The sequence below is a fragment of the Phragmites australis genome, chromosome 8 (assembly GCF_958298935.1).
Source record: "Phragmites australis chromosome 8, lpPhrAust1.1, whole genome shotgun sequence".
NCBI classification, from domain to species: Eukaryota; Viridiplantae; Streptophyta; class Magnoliopsida; order Poales; family Poaceae; genus Phragmites; species Phragmites australis.
This window is the reverse complement of record NC_084928.1, coordinates 24,470,187-24,496,815: the sequence shown is the minus strand read 5'-3', so window position 1 is coordinate 24,496,815 and position 26,629 is coordinate 24,470,187. Positions and strand designations below refer to the sequence as shown.

The window sequence follows — 26,629 nt, the reverse complement described above, 5'->3', positions numbered from 1 at the left end:
GTCCATTAATTAATAGGTGGTCTAAAATATTAGATAATTATTTTTATAGATAATATTTTCCTTATTGTATAGATATCGTCTGTTATCTGTGACACCAATTTTTCACATGTCATTTAACAATTGAGTGTCATTTAAATTACTTATAGCTAACCCATATAATAGCTTATCTATTATATCATCTATATATGATATGAAATCGTATTACAGACGGTTACCGTATGTACCATTGTACATACTCTGAAGAGGATTTGTTTGAGCCCGTCATCGCTTTATGCGTCACAGCGCTGATGTGCCACCGAAACAACCACCGTACCCACGTGTGGCCTATGGGTCCAACTGTGCGCCATGGATTCCAAGTGGATGGGTCTCATATGTCAGTGCACGGCCTGGGGCAAGGGCATCCGAGATTAAAATTTTACCAAAACTTTGGTGTAATTTTAGAGAAAAATAAAATATTTAATTTTAAATTTGTTTTCACTGCCATGTAAGATCCATAGATAAAGTTGTCAACTAGCTGAGCTCGAGTGAGCCTAGCATGACAAGATTGAGCTTGAGGGAGCCTAAGTTGTCAACCGAGTTCAGAGATAAGCTCAAGTTTAGTTCAACTAAAACTCGGCTCAGCTCGAACTTGACTCGAGTAGACTTCACGAGCTTCAAGACAGGCTCGAGCTCGGCTTGAATCTCAGACGAGTTAATCTCAGATTAAGTTTTTAGCGAGCTAAATTCGAGTAGCTCACGAGTCTTAAGGTTTTTTTTGATAATCCCATTTATGAAGGAGAGGATGAAAAATGACCAAACATTCGGCAAAATCTTGCAAATTTCAATCTTTACACTCGTGATAAAAATTATAAAACAAAATTAAAATCCACTATACGTAGTGTAAAGATCGATCGTGTGAATAATTGAGCGAGGGGATTTGGAGATGCGTTGGGTTGTTCCACGCTTGTGTACGCCATATTTGCTATAAGGACCCATAAAGATATATAATAAAAATAAGAATATTTCTAAATAAATTCTGAAAAGAATAAACTAAGAGGAAAAAAAAAAGGAAACTGTGCGGTGCCTATGCGTCTGTGCCCCAGATTTGCCATTTCGCCACGTCGACCACGAGGCTCTCCACCACATCGACTCGTCTCTTCCCTCGTCTCCACTCGACTCCATTTATCTGTCCTCCACCTCCTCGCCCCGCACGATTTCCCTCTCGCTTTCCCTCCCTTCCCCGCGAAGCCTTTGCCCCTCCGCTACCGACGCCGCCGCCGCCTCGGCGCCTCCGCCCCTCCCAGGTCGGTCTCTTCTCTCCCAACCCTGACGCCACGCGTTGTTGTTTCTTTCCCCGCGCTTTGTTTCTTCCCCTGGCGGCTGTTTGTCGCCTCGCGATCCTAGCTTGTCCCGGCCTACGTGGACCGGTGCGCCCCGTGCGGGGGCTTAAATGCTTTGGGAATCGCCAGCGGGTTCTTGCTGCGTTTCCGATAGGAGCAGATAGGGCCCGTGCGCGTTGTTCTTGGTGCTAGTGTCTTGCGTCCCTGTTGGGGGCAAAACCTCTGCTTGGGTCGCTGTAATCTTCTTCATGTGTTAGGAGTAGAGCGGATCGCTTGTGATTGTGCGTGGTTTCAGCTCAGCTTTGTGAGGTTGGTTTCGATCTTCCCGCACTTAACCGTCTATTCACGTCTGTAGCCCGGTTCTTTCTTTCTCTGCTTTCTTGCGAATCAGATCATCCTCAAGTCCCAGTTAGGCATCTGTATGATGAGAAGTCGAGCAAAATGCGCTGCTCTGGGTGTCCTTTGGTATTTGCGAAAGATGTTTTCTTCCCTCTCCACTATTGCTTGATAGATTCCAGCCATAGATGTAAAGATGCATCGTTAAGACTGATGACCAGTGATTCGGTGGAATAAATGCTCTTATAGTTTTAGTATTGTTGAATCTTGGGACAAAGTTCCATTTTGCCTGTTGGCGCTGACCTGAAAGCAGAATATTCTTGTCATGCCTTTTGAGACGTAAAGTGGCTTGACTGTGATACCTATCTAGAGTGCAGTGCTATCGTTAGATGATTTTGATTTGGTTTGTTCTATGTATTGAGTGCACCACGCGAAAGATCTTGAGTTTTCCCCTTACTAATGGTTAATAGATTCCACTCCTAGACGCAAAGAAGCTTCTTTAGGACTAACTACTTGTGATTCAGCAGAATTACTACTGTTAGAGTTGATATTGTTCAATCTTGACAAAATTCCATTTTGCTTGTTGGTGCTGATCCGAATCCAGAATATTCTTGTGATGTTTATATCATGCCTCCTAAGATGTAAAGTGGCAGACTGTGATATTCCTATCTAGAGTGCAGTGCTACTACTTTAGATGGTTTTGATTTGTTCTTTGTATTGAGTGCATCATGCGAAAGATCTTTTTACCCCTTATTCTGCTTAATAGGTTCCACTTCTAGACGCATAGATGCTTCTTTTAGGGCTACATACTTGTGGTTCATCTGAATTACTGCTCCTAGAGCTGGTTTTGTTCAGTCTTAAGATGAAATTCCATTTTCCCAGTTGGTACTGACACAAATGCAGAATATTCTTGTGATGCTGGTATTATTCCTCCTAAGGTGTAAAGTGGCAGACTGTGATACTTATCTAGAGTTCAGTGCTACTACTTTTGAGGTTTGATTTGTTCAGTGACACTTGGCATCCGAAAGATGGTGTCCCCCTCCCCCCCTCTAGTGTTTAATAGATTCCATTCCTAGATGTAAAGAAGCATCTTTAATACTAAGTAATAGTAATTCAGTTGGATTGCTGCTCTTAGAGTTTTGATATCGTTCAACTTTGAGATAAAATTTCATTATGCCTGTTGGTGGTTCTCATATATTTTTTGCTTTCTAGTTGATTTCCTTTTTTTTATTTGTCCTATGAACTTGATCACTTTGGTTTGGTCTATGTGGATGGTTTGTTTAGTTGTTGGCATAAACTTAGTTACAGCTTAAATAATTTCATATAGTCTTTGCTTTCTAACTCTTGTCTTGTTCAGTTTGTACGGTCATCTTGCTGAATTTCAACAGCACAGTCTTTCCTTTCAGTATAGACAGGCTATTGCTGTTTTGTCACTCACTGATAGCAATCACAAGCCTAGCCTATCTTGTTGCTATGATACCATGAGTATGCATTCCTACAATATACCACATGAATTATGAACCTGGATTCCTATTTCTGCTCTTGTGATTTTACTTCTTCAGTTCTTCACATAAAATTGTCATGTATATGGTTAGCATTATATAGCATCTTATAGTCACCTTTATTTTTTCTTCGAAAGCTATGTGGACATTTTCTTAGAATATCCACTGCACCTTTTTCAGGAAAAAAAAGCATATGGTTAGCATCTATGAAGATTCAAATCTCATTTTGAAATTTGACTGAGAAATTTTTCAAGCAGTAAACAAAAAAATAGAAACTGTTATTATTCTCATTCGGTATGTATTTCGATGGAAGTTAATTTTTTTATCACAGCAAGTAACCTCGACAAACTGATCTACGTTTTGCGAAAACATGATGCGCAATTGATGTCCGATTTGTACGTTTTGCTTTTTTCCATACAAATGTACCAGGGACACTACAAATATACATCGTGTTGTAGCTAAAATGTTTTGTTTCTGTTATTTCTAAATTTTGTATAAGAAGTCAATTGATATGCTGTTCTGTGATCTCCCTTCAATTGAACACTAACTGTATTGAAAAATAGAAGTAGAATACAACTAAGTAACTAACTCATATACACATTTTGAAGACACTTTTGTTTCAACCATTCTATGTGTTTTCCTTTTTATCTGATGTGTGCATTTGTCCTCTGCACAATACCACCATCCATTCTATGTGTTTTCCTTTTTGTATGTTGTGTGCATTTGTTTTCCGTAATCCGTACAGTACTCTTTTTTAAGTTCATGGTTATTTACATTATCATGTATTTTTTTAACCATGCAGATCTGCAATTTATTGATCTGGTCAGATGAAAGCAGTGTCAGTTGTTTCTGAGTGTAGTCCTACTGGTTTCTAAATATATAGCACCTCTTGTCATAGAGTGGTAACAAATGGATCGTCATGATACTTCTGGATTTGTTAGTGGAGGATGTAAGGAGACAAAGGACTGGATAAAGGGACTGCTGACAAGCTTATATTTCTAACTCCTTATATTTCATTGTGTTATGTAACCCGGAAGTGATGCTAACTGTACTTTTACATAAAGATCAATAGAATTTCATTGTAGTCGCAGCCACCAGGAGCAATGAATCCTACACTTGAACACTCAGGGTTTACTGGAAAATCTTCGAACCCAAATACCCTTAGAAACTGGACCAGTGTTAGACCAGTAGTCATGCAACCAAAAGCTTGTTCTACACAAGTTGACGTGCTTACCCAAGACAGCACGTATTTTATGTCAAGAGGGATCAAGCGGAATTGGGTTGACTTGTCACTTGGCTTAGGTAACTCAAGCTCCTCTGACTCCAGCAAGCAGAGCATGGGCACATGTTGCACTTTGTCTTCTGCTGCAAAAGACAGGGATGATGGATCATCTATTGACTTGGACCCAAATTTTCAGTTCAGTCTGTGTAATGAAAGCACTTCAAAAATGGGTACGAATGCTTGTCATGCTAAGAGAGCTTTGGAGAAGCAGCCTGTGATGGATCTTAAGTTATCTTTGACTGTCGGGCCATCTGAATCTGTTGTTACTGATGTGGACCTTAACATGACCACCCAAGATTACACCATATTGCTGGAATCATGCAATATGGCTTCATTGCCAACAGTTGATGAAGGATCTACATCTGCTCGCTGGAAATCTGGTGGTAAGCTACTTCCTTTCCTGTTACCAGTTAGCTCCAGTCAGTCTCATGGTCCTGTTCCACTTCCACCAACGATACAACAGCCGAAAGATCTGGTAGCCTGTTCTTCCAGAGTTGTCAGCCCACAACAGCGCTGTAGTAGCACAAAAATTTGTTCACAACCAGGATGCTTTAAAGGTGCTCGGGGTTCATCTGGGCGCTGCATTGCACATGGTGGGGGCAGAAGGTGCCAGAGAGAGGGTTGCAAGAGAGGGGCTGAGGGGAAAACAATCTTCTGTAAAGGTCATGGAGGAGGTAGGCGCTGCGAGCATCTCGGATGCACAAAGAGTGCTGAGGGTCGCACCGATTTCTGCATAGCTCATGGGGGTGGCCGCCGTTGCAGCCATGAAGGGTGCAAAAAGGCAGCAAGAGGAAAATCTGGCCTTTGTATTAAGCATGGTGGGGGAAAGAGATGCCAAAAGGAGAATTGTACAAAGAGTGCGGAGGGACAGTCTGGCTTTTGCATTGCTCATGGAGGTGGGCGGCGCTGCAAACATGAAGGTTGCAGAAAAGGTGCTCAAGGCAGTACTAATTTCTGCAAATCTCATGGAGGTGGCAAGAGATGCACGCATCCGAATTGCAGCAAGGGTGCTGAGGGAAGCACACTCTTCTGCAAGGGCCATGGAGGAGGGAAACGCTGTTCAGCTGAAGGCTGCCCAAAGAGTGTCCATGGTGGCACCCAGTTTTGTGTAGCGCATGGAGGCGGGAAGCGATGTGTGGTACCAGGATGCTCCAAGAGTGCTAGGGGACGGACAGATTGCTGTGTTCGCCATGGTGGGGGCAAACGATGCCAATTTTCTGGCTGCAGCAAGAGTGCACAGGGGAGTACTGACTTTTGCAAGGCTCATGGGGGAGGTAAGCGTTGCTTATGGGGCCAACCAGGATCTGACCTTGGTGCTGGCAGTGCTGCTTGTGAACGCTTTTCAAGGGGAAAGAATGGACTGTGCGTCGCACACAATGCTCTGGTGGAAGACAGTCGAGTCCGTGGTGGCCAGACACTTGGTGCTATTGGCTCACCAGGATCTGTCGTGAACTTGGTTGTTAATCATGGGGCCCTTTCTGGAACCACCGAAAGCGGGAATTTCAACTCTTTCAATTTCGGTCAAAGGACCAGCAATGCCGTGCATCCTGCAGAGGTTCTTCCTCATGTGCCAATCTCTGCTCCAGAGGGGAGGGTGCGTGGTGGTAATATTGTGGCTATGCTTGCTAATGGCAAGAATCTTGGAAAGCAATTAAACTACAATCTGGAGGCTAGCACCTCTACTCACAATTGGCTGTAGCACATAAAACACCAATGCCACTGTTCATTTGGTTTGCTTCGTCTCAACTGGCAATTAACTATTGTTCTTGCCCTGCTGTGTATTTTGGAGGTACGCGTCCTGATAAATTAGCATTTCTATGTTATAGGGTCATTCTGTGCTTTTGTTGTAACCATCTTGTGTGATAAATAAAAGGGGGGAAGTAGTGTAATGGATATTAGCACCCCAAGTGTGAAACTAAAGTAGTTGCTTGGAGATGTAACAGATAATCTTCCAAACTTTTATGTTCCATGTTCTCTGTGAGCATAAGATTAGCATTGTGGTAGGTTCCTCAGTCACAGAGCATGTATGGAACTGTTGGAACTCTGCTAAAGCATATCTCGGACATATTTAGGCTGTGTTCTTGGTGCTGCTATGTACTGTGTTACACATTCTATTGAATTATTTCATACCAGATACTGACAATGGCCTGGATAAAGAGTTTTATCTTCTGTTGATTGAGGCAGGCAATGGGCATTTTTATCTTGAGAAGTTACTTCTACCGTAAAATGCTATATATTCTTAGTATGATTTAACTTACAGGGTACTTGCTTGGTTTTGACATGCATGTGCGCATAAGGTAGGAACTGAAGTGCTTCATGGTGCAGTTAACTCTGCATTTTAATTGACACGATGCACATGCATGTGATCATTTTCTGAAGACATCACACTTAATTACTAACAAATTGAGTATAACTGTTCTTTAATCGTTTGAGATACTATGGCTGGTACGTAACTATGTTATCATTGCCAGAGAATATCACAGGTCAATCGGTTGTCATTTGGCATTCTGGTTGCACATCTTGCAAACATTATTTGTTCCTATTGTATAACTGAAGCTTTAGATAGATAATGATGGAAATGTTTTGAGAGACTGTTTGGTAGGGCGCTGGTCTAGTTTTTTTTTTCTAGCTTCGCTCCACTGATCTATGGTTTTTGCCACTGCGCTGAGAAATGGAGGTGGGGCGCTTGGTATGGCTCCACTCCCGAGGTTGAGCTGAGAGTTGAAGCTATGCCAAACGAGGCATAGAACTTGAGGGAGAAACAAAATTCAATAACTTGGCGAAACTAAATTCCTAAATATTCTTTTTTTTTTGAAGGGGCTGGAAGCCCATTAAAATATATTAAAGGAAGCACCATGCTTACATCCCCGCTTTTCACGTAGCACCCTGGGGAAACATGGAATTACAACAAAGCCCAACAGACAAGGTTCCCCAGTTACAACATATTCAGAGAAGACCCTAGACATCATCAAATTCATGCTTGAGCTACACTGGGTCTTCACGACAACTCCGGTGACCTTCGCCGTTAGTAAACGCAGAAGCCGAAGCCGAGTCCCAACCATCCAGTCGACAAGAAGCCACAAACGTTGGATCTGCCGCAGGAGCCATCGCCTTAGCGAACCGAGGCGAATTTGGAACCGAAGAACGCGTATCGGCGTCTTCTCGTCGACGAAGATGGGGGAAGAAAACTCCACCGTCGTTAGCGCTGCCGGCGACGAGGAAAACAAACCCACTAAAAGGGATAAGCAAAGCTTCCCTCCTTTCGCAAAAAGAGGAAGCAAACTAACCTCCAAGTTGTCAACCCAGTGACGAAGAAGACGCTGGCGCGGCCGTCGACTCCTGCACCAAGTCAGCCTTGGAGGGCCAAAACCTTCCGGTGAACAACACACCGTCATCATCGGGGACCTATCCCTAGAACCTAGCAAGCTAAACTAGCAGAACTAGCTAAAACAACCTAGTAAACTACGATCCCGCCACCGACGGCCGGGCCACCCTCCACATCCAACGCCGGCGAGGCCGTCGGAGGCGAGGGGGCCGGCAAATCGGCGGAGGGAAGCAAATCGCCTTGGAGTCGCCGCTCTTTCCTGAAGCAGAGGCGAAACCAGGTTGCGTGATTCTGTTTTAGTTCAAATTCCTAAATATTCTGATCCGGTATAGCCTAAATGTACACAAAGCAGAGGACCACCTTTGGTGGGTCAGCGGAGTAGCGACTCCACCCGTGAAGTGCGTAACATCCGGCTTCTTTCCCTGCTATTTGCAGCCCTACCGTCAGCTGCAGCTGCTATTTTCTAGATTGACGAACCTCTTGGTATACTGAAGTACTACTCCCGAACCTCCTTTCAGCCGGATTTTATGGTTAGCATTCATTGTTGGGTTTTCTAACATCCATATCAAATTTGAGCCAGAGGTATGCGATCCAATGGGTGTCGTGCCAATCCATTATATCCGTTAATCAGCGCAATCAATCGTGCTCCCTCTTAATCCCTCACCAATAGTGCTTGCCTTGCTGAAAGATAGAATAGTTTGAATCGTTTGGAAATTAGATACGCAAGATATGGTAGTTGTTGTATATATAGAATAGAGTCATATCTTGCCAAATCATTGTGATCGAGTCTTGATTGTACACGGCAGCATTGCTGCCTGTATATACATGAGAAACCAGTCGGCAATGGTATGCAGGAAAATCCAAATCTTCACATGGTACCAGAGCCACCTCTATCCGATCTACATCCATGAGTATCACCTCAAACACATCTATGGCCAACACCTAGACATCCACAGGGGTCATGGCGAGTACGAGCTTCATCCCAACGCCCTCGTTTGGTCATCTGATTAGCGTGAAGCTATCACGTGATAATCATCTTCTTTGGAAGGCACAAATCCTTCTGATCCTTCGCGGCTAGCACCTGCTTGGTTTCGTCGATGGAACAACGCCTGCGCCCAACAAAACGGTGACCGTGACCACCGACAGCGGCGCTACTCAAGTTGAAAATCCAGAGTACAACGTCTAGCTCCAACAGGACCAGATGGTCCTCAGTATTCTGCTGGCGTCTCTCTCTACAGAAGTACTCAATCAAGTTCTTTTCAAGAGCTCGGCTGCAGAAGTTTGGGCGGCGCTCAAAGATATGTTTGCATCCCAGTCTCGTGCTAGGGTCATTCAACTCCGGAAGCAGCTCGCTACGGTCAAGAAAAAGGACCTTTCCATGGCGGACTACTTTCACAAGGTGAAATCTTTAGCGGATGCGCTAGCAGCCGCTGGACGTCCATTGGAGGAAGAGGAAGTCGTCATCTACATGTTGACAGGTCTGGAATCAGAATACGATCCGCTCGTTACATCTGTCACGACGAGGTCAGAGCCTCACAGATCTATACGCTCATATGCTGAGTTTTGAGTCACGGCTAGAGCACAACAACTCGGTGTATCAAGTCGGCGGCGGGTCTTCAGTCAACTCGGCATCACATGGTGGCCGAGGAAATCATGGTGGTCGCGGCGTTCGTGATGGACGCGGCTGTGGCCACGGTGAGTGACAACATCAGAGAAGCAGTGGCGAGAAGGTGCCGTGTCAAGTGTGCGGACGCTTCAATCACACAGCGCTGGATTGCTATCATCGCTTTAACCACTCTTATCAGAGCGAGAAGAACCGCGCCCTTGCTGCAACGTCCGGCTACACCATTGATCCATTGTTGTACTCAGACATCGGCGCTACTGATCAAATAACGGGGGAGCTTGATAAGCTCTATGTTCAGGAAAGATACACCGGCAAGGAACAAGTGCATGCAGCAAACGGAGCAGGTATGTCTATTACACACATTGGTCAATCCAAGTTACATACTCCATGCAAGTCCTTGTCACTAAATAATGTTTTGAACGTCCCTAAAACACACAAAAATCTGCTTTTCGTTCATCGCTTGACAACAAATAATAATGTTTTCCTTGAATTTCATCGTGATCATTTTTTCATCAAGGATCTCGCCACAAAAAAGGTCCTTCTACGGGCGCCTAGTGTGGGTGGCCTGTATCGTCTACCTTTTGGACCATCGGCAGTACCCAGAAAAGCGTTGTCCATTGTCAAGCCAAGTAGAGAAGTGTGGCATCATCGTCTTGGCCACCCTTCCTTCTCGGTGGTGGATGAAGTTATCAGCAGCAACAAGCTTTCAGCTGCTAGTGAGTCCAATAAAATCTTAGTCTGTGATGCTTGTCAACAGGGCAAAAGCCATCAATTACCGTATTCCCGTTCTGAAAGTGTGTCAAGGTCTCCTTTAGAGTTGCTATTCTCCGATGTTTGGGGACCTACGTGTACCTCAATCAGTGGAAACAAGTACTATGTTAGTTTCATAGATGATTTTAGCAAGTTCACATGGGTTTATTTTCTCAAGAATAAAGCCGACATTCATAAAGTTTTCATCCAATTCCATACACATGTTGAACGCTTGCTAAACAAAAAGATCATTCATTTTCAGTCCGATTGGGGAGGGGAATATCAAAAATTACATTCTTTCTTTGATCAAGTGGGAATCTCTCATTTTGTTTCTTGCCCTCATACGCATCAACAGAATGGCTCGAGAGAGCACAAACATCGCCATATGGTTGAAATTGGTCTCTCCTTGCTAGCTCAAGCATCAATGCCAATTTCCTTTTGGGATGAAGCCTTCCAAACAGCATGTTTTCTGATTAATCGTTTGCCCAGCAAGGTTATAAATTCGTCCACCCCTCTTGAACGTTTATTTCAGACCAAACCAGATTATTCTTTCCTCAAAACTTTTGGTTGCGCTTGTTGGCCTCATCTCCGCCCGTATAATGATCGAAAGCTTCAGTTTCGTTCCAAGCGTTGTGTGTTTCTTGGTTATAGTAGTCTACATAAGGGCTACAAATGTCTCTATCCTTCAATCGGGTGAGTGTATATGTCTCGTGATGTGGTATTTGATGAACATGTTTTTCCTTTCACTGAAACACACACGCCCAGAACTGATCAACCACTCATCGATCAGATTCTTCTTCCACCCTTCACCATGTCTCAACCTTCTAATCGCATGGATAGTGTGGAACACGAGGGAGATCATGTGTGTGATGGACATACTTCTGCTGCTAATGACTCTGTGTGCACTAATGGCATTGTTCCTAGTTTTAATTCACAGGAAAGTGACCAATCATTGACCAATGGCCAGGAGGGTGGATATGATCATAATCCCACTACTGATATACCGATGGATGAGTCTCCAAGACAACAACACCCAATGAGAACAAGGCTGCGAGACAATATTGTCAAGCCCAAGATATATACTGACGATACAGTTCGCTATAATGTACAGCGCAGCCATGGTTTTCTTTGTGTGACCGAACCAACAAGTCACATTGATGCAATGAAGGAGCGGAATTGGAAGGATGCCATGGATCAGAGTATATGGCTTTGATGAAGAACAAGACATGGCACTTGGTACCCCCACAACGCGGTCTAAACATTATAGACTGTAAATGGGTGTACAAATTGAAGAAGAAAGCAGATGGGTCGATTGAAAGGTATAAAGCCCGGTTAGTTGCCAAAGGCTTCAAACAGCGATATGGCATTGACTATGAAGATACGTTCAGTCCAGTGATCAAAGCCACTACTATTAGACTTATATTGTCTTTGGCTGTATCTCGTGGATGGAGACTAAGGCAATTGGATGTGTAGAATGCGTTCCTTCATGGCATTCTGGAAGAGGATGTGTTCATGAAACAACCTCCTGGTAATGAAGATTCACACTTCCCAAGCTACATATGTAAGCTAGATAAGGCTTTATATGGATTGAAACAGTCTCCCAGGGCATGGTATTCTCGTCTGAGTGCCAAGTTGCAAGATTTGGGCTTTGTTCCCTCACGGGCTGACACATCATTGTTCATATACAATCATGGCGGAATTATTATATATATGTTGATTTATGTTGACGATATCATTGTGACAAGCTCATCAGACCAAGCTGGTCCAAGATCTCCAAGCCGAGTTTGCTGTAAAAGATCTTGGTGATCTTCATTACTTCTTGGAATTGAAGTGAAGAAAACTGCTAAAGGTCTTATATTGTCACAAGAGAAGTACACCTTCAAAGTTTTGATATGTGTAGGTATGCAATATTGCAAGCCCAGTAGCACACCGATGTCAACATCAGAGAAGCTGATGAAAAGAAAAGGAAAGGAGCTGGTAGCAGCTGAGGCCACAAAATATCGAAGCTTGGTTGGAGCCCTACAATATTTAACACTGACCCGTCCTGACATTTCTTATGCAGTGAACAAGGTATGTCAATATATGCAGACACCTACGGATCAACATTTAACAGCAGTAAAACGAATTCTACGGTATCTCAAGCATACATCAAAGTGTGGACTACAGATACAAAGATTGTCCTCCACTTTGGTCGGCGCATTTTTGGATGCAGATTGGGCGGGTTCATCTGATGATAGAAGATCGACAAGTGGATTTGTTGTGTTCTTCGGGTCAAATTTGTTCTCATGGAGTTCACGAAAACAAGCCACTGTTTCACGGTCTAGCGCAGAATCAGAATACAAGGGGCTTGCAAATGCAACGGCAGAGATAATCTGGATTCAATCCTTGCTAGGAGAGCTCGGATTTTTCCAAGGGAGAGCACCATGTCTTTGGTGCGATAATCTCGGTGCTACGTACTTATCCGCTAATTCTGTGTTTCATGCAAGAACAAAACACATTGAGGTGGATTTTCACTTCGTCCGAGAAAGAGTGGCACAGAAGGCACTGGAGATTCGATTTGTTTCATCTCAGGATCAGCTAGCTGATGGATTTACAAAACCTTTCAGTTTACAACAACTCAAACTATTACGACACAATCTCAACCTATCTAGTTGTGATTGAGGGGGTGTGTTGAAAGATTGAATAGTTTGAATCGTTTGGAAATTAGATACGCAAGATATGGTAGTTGTTGTATATATAGAATAGAGTCATATCTTGCCAAATCATTGTGGTCGAGTCTTGATTGTACACGGCAGCATTGCTGCCTATATATACATGAGAAACCAGTCCAGGAAAATCCAAATCTTCACATGTCTACCCCTCTTAACTGTGTTATTTTAGACATCGACACGGTCTCTAAAACACAATTTTAATTGCTACTTTTTATTATACTATATTTATAACCATAGCAAAATTATATTAATATGAAAGAATTTTAAAAAAAAATCTATGCGTATCATTCTCAAATATCCAAACTTAATGCATACAAATAATTCATAACCAATATTTAATACAGTTAATTACATACAACCCAAAATAACAATTATTTTTTTTTTTTTAAAGTATCGGTTCTCCTCTCCCGTGCCTCCCAGCCCCTCCTAGCCTTACCAACCCCCTGTCTCCCTCCTCTCCTCTCCTTTCCTTCCTCCCCGTTGCACGGGACGGGAGCGTTGCGTCCTGGTGGCAGAGAGGGCGATGCAGGGCTAGCCGTGGACCAGCGGGGGGCGAGGTCATCCATCCATCCACGGCAGCGGGCAAGCACAAAGCTGGGATTGAGGGTGCATGGATGGACTCAGCCGCCCGTCAAGCATGAAGGTGAATGGGCTGAGTCCATATCATGCTTGGCTGCAGATTCCACAGAGAAATGGTAAATTGGTAATTCTTCATATTCGCAATCCTTTTGGTAAACCTATAATTTCTCTAATTGTCTCCACAGTCATGAAGGAAGACATATGGCCAGTAGCCACCGTTTGCATTTACAAATCATGCAGCCATCAATGGTGGGCTCTCTTCTGTTCTGTTCTTCCCAACTCTATCTCAATCAATTTGTTTTTACGGTTAGTATTGTATGCTGAGGACCCGTGTGGTTTTGAACCATACGTGGAAACTAAATTTTTGAGACGGTTCCTTATATTAACCGCCTATTATAATGGTCTTTATTATCATAGGCGGTTACTTTCACATAAGTAAACACCTGTGAAAATATTCTTCATTATTAAAGGTGGTTCATATAAGTAATCGTGTGTGGAAATGATCATTTTCACATGCAATTACTTATGTGAACTGTCTGTAATAATAAATACCATTATCACAAACGATTTACATAAGAACAGACTATGTAAAAGATCAAGCGGTTTCTTATGTGAACCGCCTGTGATAATAGAGTATATAAAAATTAGTTTTTTTTTACTGAAAACAGGAGGGGAATCCCCTACTGTGATTTAATAAGTAAAACCATGAGTTTTATAAACAAGACAGAAAAAAAAAGAAGAGAAATGTTACAAGCTAGACAGCCAAGCATCCATAGCAACTTTAACAGATGTTTTGGCTCTGTACATGGTAAGAGAGAAAACAGATTGAAACTCTCTTTTCCATAAAACAAAACTGAGAGTTTCACCATAAAAAATAATACCATTGCGATGAGTCCAAATGCACCAGCAAGCAATAACCACAATCTCCATGTAGCAACCAAAGGGAAAATGACGTCTCTGCTCTTATACCATTTGCACCAGAGGCAACGAGTGATCCCAAAAAAGATGAAGGGATGTCCAACAAAGTTGGGCAAAAGGGCAACCAAAAAAGAGATGCTTTACAGACTTCTCAGTAGCCAACGAACATAAGACACAGAGAACTGACGGAATATCAAAATGTTTACGGCGAAGCAGGTTTCTTGTGTTGAGTCGATCATTCAGAAGGAGCTAGAAAAAAACTTTATGCTTTGGTTGACAACAGGTTTTCCATATCCAGCGAAAGGGGAGGGCACAATCAGTTACTCCCAGCAAATGTTCATAAACTTGTTTAGAAGAAAAATCACCAGTACCCCAAATGTAGATCCATTTGTCAAGATTGTTCATCTGCCGATGCCAATTCTGGAGATGATCATGTAGCTCTGCTAACTGAGAAGAAGCCATTACTGAAAGTGGCAAATGAAAAAGCTGAGCAATGTCTGGCAACATATGCATGAATTTGGAGACTGGACAATTTGGCTCCTTTGCAAAAGAAAAAAGTTGCGGAAAAGTGATACTCAAGCATCCAAAATCCCAAATGTCCTTCCAGAATAAAACAGTATCACTCGAAGCTGCTTGTGCATGAGCAAAACCTCTGAAATCATCAAAGAATCGGCATAAATCTCTCCACCAAAAGGAACCTCTAGGACTGCGAGCTTGGGGGGCAAGCATAGCAAAGTAATGAGCCTGCCATATTAGCTTAACCCAAGGGACATCAACCTTGTTGAAAAATTTATGCAAGTGCTTAAGGAGCAAAGCCTTGTTCTAAACTCGAAGATTAATAATACCTAGACCACCCTATTTCTTCGGTCGACAGACCTTCTTCCAAGCCACCAAGCAATTACCCTTCTTGTTTAGGTCAGATCCCCTCCAAAGACAATGCCGACGATACTTATCAATCTGCTCTATGATTTGTGCAGGTAATTTGATAGTGCACATGAAATAAGTTGGAAGAGAGGAGAGCACTGAGTTATTCAAAGTGAGTCTACCAGCATAAGAAGCAAAAGGAGTAATGCCCATCAATCTGCATTCCATTCTATTCAGAATAGGAATGTATTCATCAATAGAAGGCATAGATGTTCCTAATGGCAAACCCAGATAGGTGAAAGGCAAGGAGGCAACCTGACAACCTAGAGTAGCAGCAAGAAGTTTTGCCTTGTCATCAGAAATATTAATCAGCACCAAGAAAGATTTAGAAAAATTAACTTTGAGTCTCGTGGAGATAGCAAAAGTATGCAATAGGCTCTTGAGGAAGAACAACTGAGATAGCAAAAGTATGGAAATTAGTTTCCACAAGCGGTTCCTTATGTGAACCGCTTGTGGTAATCTATCCATAAACAGTCCATATCCGTGGGGAGCTCCATTCAGACAGAGCTCGCTGTGTCCGAACAGAGTAGCTCAAAGGCGGCTGTGAGATATGAAAACAGAGGAGGGAGGTTTTGCTTTTGAATTCCTTGTACGAGCCATCTAAGGTAAGAGTATCCCATCCCTAACTAGCATCTTTTTGAAGTCTAGATTTAGATTTAAGGCTTATTTAGGGTTTGAATGTGATCTAAAGATGTTCATGGTTGTAGCCATTTAGATCTTTGAATTAGCTAAAATTTTTGGCCAATATTGATTCAATTGTGTAGACATGATTCTAGCATTATATTTCAAAAATGTAGCTTCAATTTGATGGTTTTTAGCCTCTATGAGGTTTTATCATTAATGGGGAGTTTTTGATATATCTAGATCTAGATCTAGATATAGAGGGAGTGAGAGAGTAATAAATCCATATTATTTTGAGCCATAAATTTGCGTCAATGTAGATTCAATTGTATAGACATATTATAATCATAACATGTTCAATTTTCCCTTTTTTTAAAAAACAATCTTTTTTATTATGATTTTTTTATTAATTAATTTATAGATCTAATTTTGTGGTTGAAGTTAAAGATGGACAGAGCATTGATGTACAATGTGCCAAGACATGGAGAAATATATATCAAATGACTCTCTACTTTTATTGAAGCCGCCGAGAAGGATGCTTTGATTAAGAAGACAAAGGAAATACATTGTCCATATTCTGACTGCAAAAACCAGAAATTATAGGACAAATCAAGCATAATCAAATCACACTTGATCTTGAGAGATTTTGTCAAGGATTACACATGTTGTTCCAAACACGGCAAACAACGTACATGTGAATCAAACGACGACATCGCTGCTGATCAAGTGGATGGTGATGATGAGGGAGTCGAAGGAGACACTGATATTATGATGGATGATGATGATGATTTCGATCTGGAGGAAATATTGTGCTACGCAGAACCACATGTTTTAACGAACATGAGAGGTTTAGATAATTTTGAGGCGTTACAGAAGGCATCAAAAGAATTTTTGTATGAGGAATCGAAGAGCTGTGAAAAGGAGTTTACGGTGTTGCATTCGGTGTTTGAACTTCTAAGGGTGAAGGCCAGCAATGGATGCTCCGACAAGAGTTTCTTGGATCTATTGAGTTTCTTAGCAAACATGCTTCTGAAGCCTAACTCATTGCCCACCACCACTTATCAAGCGAAGAAGCTTATCTGTCCATTGACATTGATGTGCAAAAAATACACGCGTGTCCGAACCATTGTATTCTCTACCGTAAAGAGTACGAAGCCTTGGATAGATGCCCAGTGTGCAATGCGAGTCGGTACAAGAGGAATGATGATTGTGAGGATGAATATGCTTCTGCCAACGCGAAGAAGAAGAAGAGTATTGCTGGTCATGACGAAGAAGACACTTCTTCCAATGCGGAGAAGAAGAGAAGAAGTCCTGCCATGGTGATGTGGTACCTACCAATGATCTTCTGCTTACAGCGTTTGTACTCGAACCCTAGTGACTCTGAACTGATGCGTTGGCATTTTGATAAGCACAAGAAGGATGGAACTAAGCTTCGACACCCCGCTTATGCTAGCCAACGGAGAAAGTTCAATGTCATGTATCCAAATTTTGCTAAAGAACCAAGGAATGTAAGGTTTGCATTGAGTACGGATGAAATGAATCCTTTCGGTGACATGAGCACTTCACATAGCACTTGGTCAGTAGTCCTGGCCATCTACAGCGTTCCTCTATGGCTATGCATGAAGCGGAGGTACTTTATGCTGTCCATTCTTATCCAAAGATTAAAACAACCTAGCAACGATATAGATGTGTTTCTGGAACCACTGATGGAAGATATAGCAAAACTGTGGAACGATGGGGTTCGGGTGTGGGATGAGTTCCGACGACAGTATTTCACGCTGAAAGCCATGATTTTCATTACCATCAGTGATTATCCCGCCCTTTTTTGCCTATCAGGATAGGTTAAAGGGAAGCAAGGATATGTAATATGCTTGGATGAAATCGCGTCTGTGTACCTTCTGTACTCACAGAAGGTAGTGTACACGCGACATCGACGGTTCTTACTCAACTCACATATATTGCAAGATGAAGAAACATTTTGATAATACGATTGAGCAAGATTCTGGTCCAAAACCTCACAACAGGGTACTAGTGCTTGAAATGGTCAAGAACATCAAGGTTATTTTTGCGAAGCCACGAAGTGTAAAAAGAGGAAGAAAAGTGAGACACCGACCAGCATGCTGTGGAAGAAGATGCCAATTTTCTTTAAGTATTTTCCCTACTGGAAGGACTTGGACATTCGCCACAGCATCGATGTCATGCACATTGAGAAAAATATGGTTGATAGCATCATTGGCCTCTTACTGGACATACCAGGCAAGACAAAGGATGGAATCAAGTTATATGTGACTGGTGCTGAGAGAACTGTCACTTATGACCAGGTTATATGTGACGATTTTAATCTTTACTCGTCACTTATGTTATAGGTGACGGGTAATAGACTGGTGCTGGGAGAACCGTCAATTATGATCAGGTTATATGTGACGGTTTTAATCTTTATCCGTCACTTATGTTATAGGTGACAGGTAATATTATTACCCGTCACCTATTATATGTTATAAGTAACGGGTATACACCTGGTCCCGACCAGAGGCGACATAAGTGATGGGTACTGTGATAACCCGTTACTAAATTGTGTCTCCTTTGTCCATTTTTCACGTAGTGCCAGGAGTTGCAATCACCATGATTATTTTTGCTGTTCTTGTTAAAGTCCACATGAATAGGCGATCAAAAGCAAGAAGAAATGAACTAGAGTGGGAGATGGAGTATGGGCCTCCATCCTTCACATATAAAGATCTATTGGCTGCCACCAATGGATTCAGTGACAAGGTGCTCCTTGGTAGAGGAGGCTTTGGGAGTGTCTATAAAGGAGTCATGCCCCTCTCCAAGCAGATGGTTGCTATTAAGTGGGTGTCGCAAGAGTCTAATAAACAAGGGATGAAGGAGTTCGTGGCCGAGATTGTCATCCTTGGTCATCTCCGTCACCGCAATCTTGTACAACTGCTTGGGTATTGCCGACATGAGCAACAACTCCTTTTGGTGTATGATTATATGCCCAATAGAAGCCTTAATTGTTACTTATATAACCAAGAAATCATCAACCTATGTTGGCCTCTAAGGTTCCGCATCATCAAAGGTGTTGCGTCCGGCCTTTTCTATCTCCATGAGGACTGGGAGCAGGTGGTCATCCACCGGGACATCAAGACAAGTAATGTTCTTCTTGACAGCGAGATGAATGCAAGACTGGGTGATTTCGGCCTTGCAAGGTCGCATGATCATGGAGCTGATGCTCACACCACACACATGGCAGGTACATGGGGCTACATTGCTCCCGAGCTTGCCAGGCTAGGCAAGGCAACCAAAGCAACCGCGATGTGTTTGCCTTCGGCGTGTTCATGATGGAGGTTGTTTGTGCAAGACGGCCAATCTTGGTGAATGCCCATGGAGAGCCTCTTGCCCTGGCAGACTGGGTGCTTGCAGCTTGGCAAGGTGGTTCCATCATCGACGCCGTCGACCCAAGATTGCATGATTCAATAGAGGAGGAGTTAGAGCTGGTACTGAAACTTGGCTTGTTGTGTTCGCACTCCTCGCCAAATGCAAGGCCTTCCATGCGCCTCGTCATTCTGTACCTGGAGAGGAATGCACCACTGCCAGCAGATCTGTATCCTAGTTTGCTGAGCACGGTTGTGAGTCAGGATGAGGTGCATCATCAGCATGCCATGTCATGTCCAGCGACAACTATAACTGATCTTTCTAAAGGAAGGTGATACTTCTGTGCTAGTTGGTAATAAAGCTCTTGTGATTATATACGTTTGTACCTCTTGTGTCTTACTGCCCATGTGATGTGCTCTGGCAGCTCTGCGGCAGAGTTTTTAAGTTGGTTGTATCATTTTAGAATCTTATGTCTTTCCCTGACTCGAAAAATAAAATCATTCTAGAATGCTGAGTATATGTACTTGAAAAATAAAATAATATATTTTTTAGTGTAATCATAAATTTATTTTGTAGTTAACTTCTTAATCTAAATTTTGTAACTTCTAAACTTAGTGTCTTATTATTATTATGTACTACCGAGTTATTGCATCAATTGGTTTTAGACAAGAGCTGACAATGATGTACCATTGTGGATCCGTGTTATGAACCAGTAGTGTTATATGGTATCACTACCAGTTCCAATGGAATCATCAATTTTTTGGCCTGTAAAAAATTATGAACTAGTAGTGATAGCTTATCACTGCAGGTGATAGCAAGACTGACACTAATAGACGGACGTCGATTGGGGCTTTTGTGGTAGTATGTACTGATCATAGTTCAGGTATAGAACTAGCTAAGTTCTACACGTGGAGCGACTCTTGTACAAAGTAATCGGTGATGGATCCGTAAGAGCGACTGATATTAGTAAGTCAAGGTTGTCATTACTCATGGGATTAAGAGCTCAGTTCTTCTTGAACTTGTGTTCTAGTAGAGATTGTTGATCTCAGAGTACCCTTCTTAAGAGTGTAAAAGTATGAAATTTCACCCATACATGTGACTTCTGAGATGGAAAGCTTGTGGTCATGTGTAACACCAGGCTTTCAACTTATTAATTTTGTGTGTCCATTTGCTAAGTGTTATTTATCATACTCTCCCTTGCTTTTATATGCCTTTTTGCAGCATGTGAATACTAGACTAAGCTAGGAGAAAGGGGAATGGCTAGGCGTATAGCAAGATCTTTATTTTAAATATATGTTTCCACTCATGTAAAATGTCTATTGAATATAAATAAAGAGGAAAAAATGGTTATGATCCATTTCTTATCTATGATTAATTTTAGCCTTACACGGTTATAAGTGAATGCTTGTAATGGTGTCGTGTCTAGGCCCTGGTTCGGGCGTGACATCAGGCGTGGCCCAATCACCCATAACATATGGCTAGTTGTCCAGGTCCAAGCTAGGTGACCCATAGGTAGAATTGTCAGATCTACCTATAATACCAGCTTAGCCTAAAATTTCTCATATGTACCCAAAATTGGAACTCTCTCGTCTTAAAAATGATGTCTTTTACATGATCTCCTCCACGATGCCGCTTTGGTAATTATGTTTCATCATAAGGGAAAACTTTATTTAAAATACAAGATCATGGAAGAATTTTTCGTGACAGTATTGACGTAATAAGTTGAACACGAATATAGGCCAAAAAGAAACGAGTCCTCCTTGACAGCTTCTTCCTGATCAAACATACAACATGTGACGAAATATCATTCAAATTAAACAAAATCGGTGACAACTTTTATTAAGTTGGATCCCATACAAGCTTCAAAATACGACCACAAATTGGTGCAATAATTCGGCTACAATCATAATCTCGAGAGCTTTCCTGCTGCAGCCGACGGATCGATGGCCAGTAGAACCAAATAACTGTCCCCCGCAATAATGCTTTGAGAAGAAAAATGCACCTGAGTCAGAAAGCAACCAGCGACCTGGCCTGACAAGAATACCAGTGCCAGTTCGTGTCCATGCTCCATCCACATATGATAAAATAATGCGAAGTTTCAGAATCGATGCGATATATAAATTCAGACAACGCCGTGCTTTGTCTCGCCGGCGACCTTAGGGCATCACCTCGCCGGCGTCGCTGTCGGGGACGGGGCCAACCACATGAACTTAGGACCATGTCTCCATCAAGCCATATACTGAATAGTGATGTGTGAGCTTATGATTGATCGAGGGTCTGGCCACAAGGAGCAACACTACTGTCGAAATGACTGGTTAAGAGGTAACAGTTGATCAATCAACTAGTTAGAGTTGGATGTCTGAGTGTTAATCTCTTGTTCCTTAAGTGATCTTTTCTCAAGATTCAACTTTTGTGTGAGGATGAGTCATAGAATGGTTTGTTGTATAACCTAGTATTTGATTCTAACCATGAAACCTATTTTTTTGTTGAATCTTCTAGTTTGGTTTTTGATCGTCGTTCGGAGTTTCCAGAATTTCTATGTAGGGGTAGTTTTTCCGCTGTATATTTGTGTTGTGTTCTATTGTAATTCTTTTGTAGAGGTGCGTTGGGAGTTCGAATAGGAGAAAGCTATCAATTTCGCAAGAAATTTATTGAGACGTCTTTCCCCTCTCTAGTCGTCATTCTTATCCTACAGAGTTATCCACCTCCTCGGTGTGCTGGCTGGCAAGATCCTTATCCCAAGCGCTCATCCATGGCCACCATTTCTTGTTTGGCAACTGATCTGGTTCCAGAGCAAGTTCAAATTTGAAAACCCCCTGTGATTTCACTGGGTTGGAGGATGGATGGGCCACATTGTGGGCCTAACTCTACATTGGATTGGACTAGACAGAACCCAGGGATTGCTAAACTGCGGTCACCACTACGGAAGCTGCAAAACTCTGATGGAGAGGATGATCATGATTCACACCAACAACAAGAAGGAAAAGATGAGGAGATGAAAGATGAGGGTTCAAAGGTGTCCTAAGAGTGACACTGGTGGTGCAAAAAGGTGATGCCGTGCAAGAGTGATGCTCGGTGGAGGTGGCGTCGGAATTCATTGATGACCTAGTTGCCTATGTTGATAATTCTAAAAATTTAGAATCAAAAATCAAGATGATGGCAGATTCTATTATGGACACGGTAGTTGACAAAGTACTACTAATCGAAACACGTGATAAAGCTATGCAGGAGAATAGCAGTATGGAGGTGGTTGACTGCAACACTAAGCTAGCAGAGATTGAGGCTGAGTCAGATGGGATAGCAGTGAAAGGGAAGATTTTTTAGATAATGGAAACAAGGTTTTCGGCATCTCCACCATATAGAGCACACAATCTGGTTCATTATTACAGTCCAAATGCATTACTCATACATGTTTGAGTAAGCAAAGCAACATTCGACAACTAGATATTTGGGAAATCATGTAGCGCAAAATCTAGAATTAAACCACCACTCGTTCTTGGTGAAGAATTCTAATGCAACGACCTCAAATATTTTTTATTCCTTGTGTACATATTCCCTCTCTACTTCTTTCCGTAGCAAACTCCAATGTCGGTGTCAATATGTTCATATGAAGAGTACCAGCAAGAAAGAACTAATTATTAGTCTTTTTATCACCACATAGCCAAATCACCCAATATAAAGCTGCTGCACCAACAAAGATTTGCTTCTTATGTTTTTGCACAACACCCCTAGCCAATCACCCATCATGTAGGCAGTATTTTGATGTTTGTTTATATTAAGAGCCATTTTGACAACACTCCAAACTGATTTAGTGAGATGAAAATCAAAGAAAAGTTGTTTTATGTTTTCATCATGATTGTAAAAAACAACATTTGGTATTCGAACAAAGAGTTGTTGTATGTTTTCATCATGATTGTAAAAACAACATTTGGTATCCCTGTTCCAACTGTGTTTTGCTCGATTGACTTTAGTTAAAATGATGCCTCTTTTCATGTACCAAAGAAAAATCTTTATCTTCAACGGAACTTTTAATTTGCAATTTGCTAGATTATCTATAGTTAAAATGACCCCTCTTTCCATGTACCAAAGAAAAATATTTATCTTCAACGGAACTTTTAATCGCCACGTGAATTTAATAGGTTGTATGAACTAATTTTTAACCACATGCTGGTACATGGATTGGACTAAGAATTGTCCATTAGCATGTAGGTTCTGTCGGTGTATCAGGAACCAGGGGTCCCTGAGTCCCGAGACCGGACCGGCCATCCGCCACGCGTCACCATCCCGCGAGGTCCACCCTGCAAGATAAGAAGAAGCTAAGTCCCGGGAGAAGGTGCTCGGGGCCGCCGCCTCTGGTTCCCGAGCACCCCAGTTCCCCGATGATCCGCAGAGTCCAAGTACCGGGAAGGAAGTGCTCGGAAAGGTTCTCGCCTACCCCCGAGTATTGTAGTCCCCCGATGATCCAAATAGCCAAGTGCTCGGGAGAGAGTGCTCGGGGCTGCACGTGGCAGCCCCCGAGGACTCGGTTCCCCGAAGGTCTCCCCCAAGTGCTTGGGAGAGAGTGCTCGGGGCTGCACATGGCAGCCCCCGAGGACTCGGTTCCCCGAAGATCTCCCCCAAGTGCTCGGGAGAGAGTGCTCGGGGCTGCACGTGGCAGCCCCCGAGGACTCGGTTCCCCGAAGGTCTCACCGGAGTGCTCGGGAGAGAGTGCTCGGGGCTGCATGTGGCAGCCCCCGAGGACTCGGTTCCCCCGAAGGTCTCACCGGAGTGCTCGGGAGAGAGTGCTTGGGGCTGCACGTGGCAGCCCCCGAGGACTCGGTTCCCCGAAGGTCTCACCGGAGTTACTAAATGGAACATCGGTTATCCAATTGTCTCTCCAAAATTGAACTTGAGTACAACTGTGGAATGTACCCCCATTTTTCGATGCTATAGTTGTTGATCCATGGAGTTCCATTAGTGTCGTAGATGGCGACCATGGTTTCACTTCGACTTGCTTGAAGAAGGTCAGGGAGCACCCCAGTGCATCTCCACCATCAGAAGGGGAAATCACACCGGTCGTTGGTACATGAGCCTTCCCTGGATAGAAAGACCAGTTGCATGTTGATAGAGTGAGGTTGACGCTAATGCAGTTGAGCACGAAAATGGCCCAGAATGACGCTGGCTACCCCTTCTCATAGCTGCTCCAAATGCTCAAGAACCACAGCTTGCCGCCATCTTCGACTGGGCTATTGTTGCACTCCATGATGTCGAAGAGGTTGTCGATGAAGTTGTGCTGGCGGTAATGACTCTCCCAGACATGCCTAGACCGGGGCTTGTTTCTGACTGCATTGGTGTCGTGCCCATGAGAGTCCACCATCATAGCAGAGAGAGAGACGACACCATGACGAGGTTGCCATCTGTGGGTGCACCTTTGGCAAGGCCTCCATGGAGGAGCAAACTGTAGAACCGCAGCCGAGTGCTAATGGAGATGTTGTTGTTACCCAACGAGAGCATGCTATCATAGGCATCGACACTGTCACCGGTGTCGAAGATGAAACCCCTCTAGTGGAAGACTAGGCAGCTTGGCCATTAGCCCGCTGAGCAGCGCTAGCATGGATGGCGATGCCGTTGGTTTGTTGATGAGGTCCAAAATGGTCCATACGGGCAGGAGCTCTGGGAGGCAGCAAACACATTCCGTCGAGCACTTGGCAGACACTGGTTGTAACTAGAGCGGTAGGAGCACCAGGTTGACGAGCTTGACAACAGCGAGTGCATCATCGAGTTCGAGGTCCTCGCCCATGACTATCGGCTTGACAAGCTCGATGTTGGCAGCGTTAAGGCCCACCACATGCGCCACATTTTGTGGTCATGGACGGCGGCAGTGGACAATTGTGTTGATGGAGAGGTGGTGGTGGGTTAGGAACAGTGACGCCATGAGCACCTTCATCACATCGTCGATGGACATCTGCATGTGGGGCACGGAGATGTTGCAGAGGAGGCCCTGATTGGAGACGTCGCCGGGGCTGAAGCCATGGAGCACGAGGTCGAAGTCAGCATCGATGGTGTCGAGCACAGGGTCTTGGCGCAGAAGTTTGCGCACCATGTGGGGAAAATCCTCGAGCGTCCAGGAGTGTAGGTGCTAGCGTGGTGAAACGTCCCACTGGATGTGGTGGTTGCAAATGGGGTTGAGCGTGATGTGGTTGCAGGTTTAGGAATCTTTGGACGTGACGGCGTAGACATGGATGGCATCGGACTCTCTGTCAGTGATGACGTGTACGTTGTTGGTGTAGGCAGTGGCGTCAGGGTTGATGGTGGCAGCGTCCTAGCGGAGAAAGAGACAAACATGACCAAGGAAGCAGTTGTGGTGGTCGATGTAGGCACGGTGGTGGATGCCGGTGTGAAGACGGTGGATGCAGCCACAGCATCATCACTGATGGCTTCGATCTATAGCTTGGGCTCCTCCTCCACCTCCGGCTTCACGAGTTCGGCAGCTCACAACGCCGTCATCAGCGAGGCCAGAGTCGCTCAACCAATCTAGAATCCAACCTCGCTCCTTAAGTTGCTCCAACAATGCATTACACGAATCTGAAAGGACAATGATGTCGCCTAGAGGGGGGTGAATAGGCATTTTACAAAAATTCATCCCCTTTTACCGTTGGTCTAAACTTGCAGCGGAATATAAATTAATAGATTTTTCACATGTGAAAAACCTAAATATGCTAGACTCAACTAGTGCACAATCACGCTAAATAAGTGTGAAAGTTTACAATCCTAGGGTGACAAAAATTATTCAATTCTATCAAGAGATATGCAGTAAAACTTAAATTGAAAAAGGCTGAAAGCACTGTTCACACGATGGAATTACTGTTCATCCGGAGTATCCGGTGTAGGTCAAATACTCTGGCTTGTACAGGTCCAGAATCTCCGGTAAAGTCCGTATTCTCCAGGTTCTGTACAGAACTGAGCCCGAAACTGAATATAAAGGATGGGTAGAGAGTTCTAGCTCAAACCAAGTGATGTCGTATATTCCCGGAGATGATTTCAAGTAGATCCACGGAGAACCTACATTCAAATACATACAAACAAGTAGATCGAGTAATATGCACAAAGATTTGAACAAGAACTTAAAAGTAAAGAAACAAGAGAGGAGACACAAGATTTGTTTCCCGAAATTTGGATTCACCACCGTGAATCCTACGTCTCCGTTGAGGAAGCTCCAACGAGCTGGGTTTCTTTCAACCGCTTTCCTTGATCCACTCTTGATTTCTTCCCTTGTGGAGGCGAAATCGAGCCCTTCATAAACTTCTGCGGCAATCCACAACCTTGGTTGCTCGTCGGCGACGCCTAGCCGCCTAGGAGGCTTCACCTCCAAGAGTAACAAACACGA

The 26,629-nt window shown here is 43.4% G+C and overlaps 1 protein-coding gene and 2 pseudogenes across 4 annotated transcripts; all 3 read left to right on the top strand.

Moving 5' to 3' along the window:
- The first annotated feature begins 1,105 nt into the window (after positions 1 to 1,105).
- On the top strand, positions 1,106 to 6,603 carry LOC133926832 (uncharacterized). Of its 4 annotated transcripts, none has more exons than XM_062372960.1 (3): positions 1,106 to 1,283; positions 3,013 to 3,140; positions 3,960 to 6,603. In XM_062372960.1, the coding sequence occupies exon 3, from the start codon at positions 4,261 to 4,263 to the stop codon at positions 6,136 to 6,138; it is 1,878 nt and encodes a 625-aa protein (XP_062228944.1). In that variant the 5' UTR covers positions 1,106 to 1,283; positions 3,013 to 3,140; positions 3,960 to 4,260; the 3' UTR covers positions 6,139 to 6,603. The 4 variants fall into 4 exon arrangements, with proteins under 4 accessions (XP_062228944.1, XP_062228943.1, XP_062228945.1 ...); XM_062372961.1 differs by lacking the exon at positions 1,106 to 1,283 and adding an exon at positions 1,361 to 1,628; XM_062372959.1 differs by lacking the exon at positions 3,013 to 3,140.
- A 2,599-nt stretch (positions 6,604 to 9,202) lies between these two features.
- Positions 9,203 to 9,333, top strand: LOC133927884 (small nucleolar RNA Z247; annotated as a pseudogene).
- A 66-nt stretch (positions 9,334 to 9,399) lies between these two features.
- On the top strand, positions 9,400 to 19,598 carry LOC133927675 (L-type lectin-domain containing receptor kinase SIT2-like; annotated as a pseudogene).
- Positions 19,599 to 26,629: the final 7,031 nt, after the last annotated feature.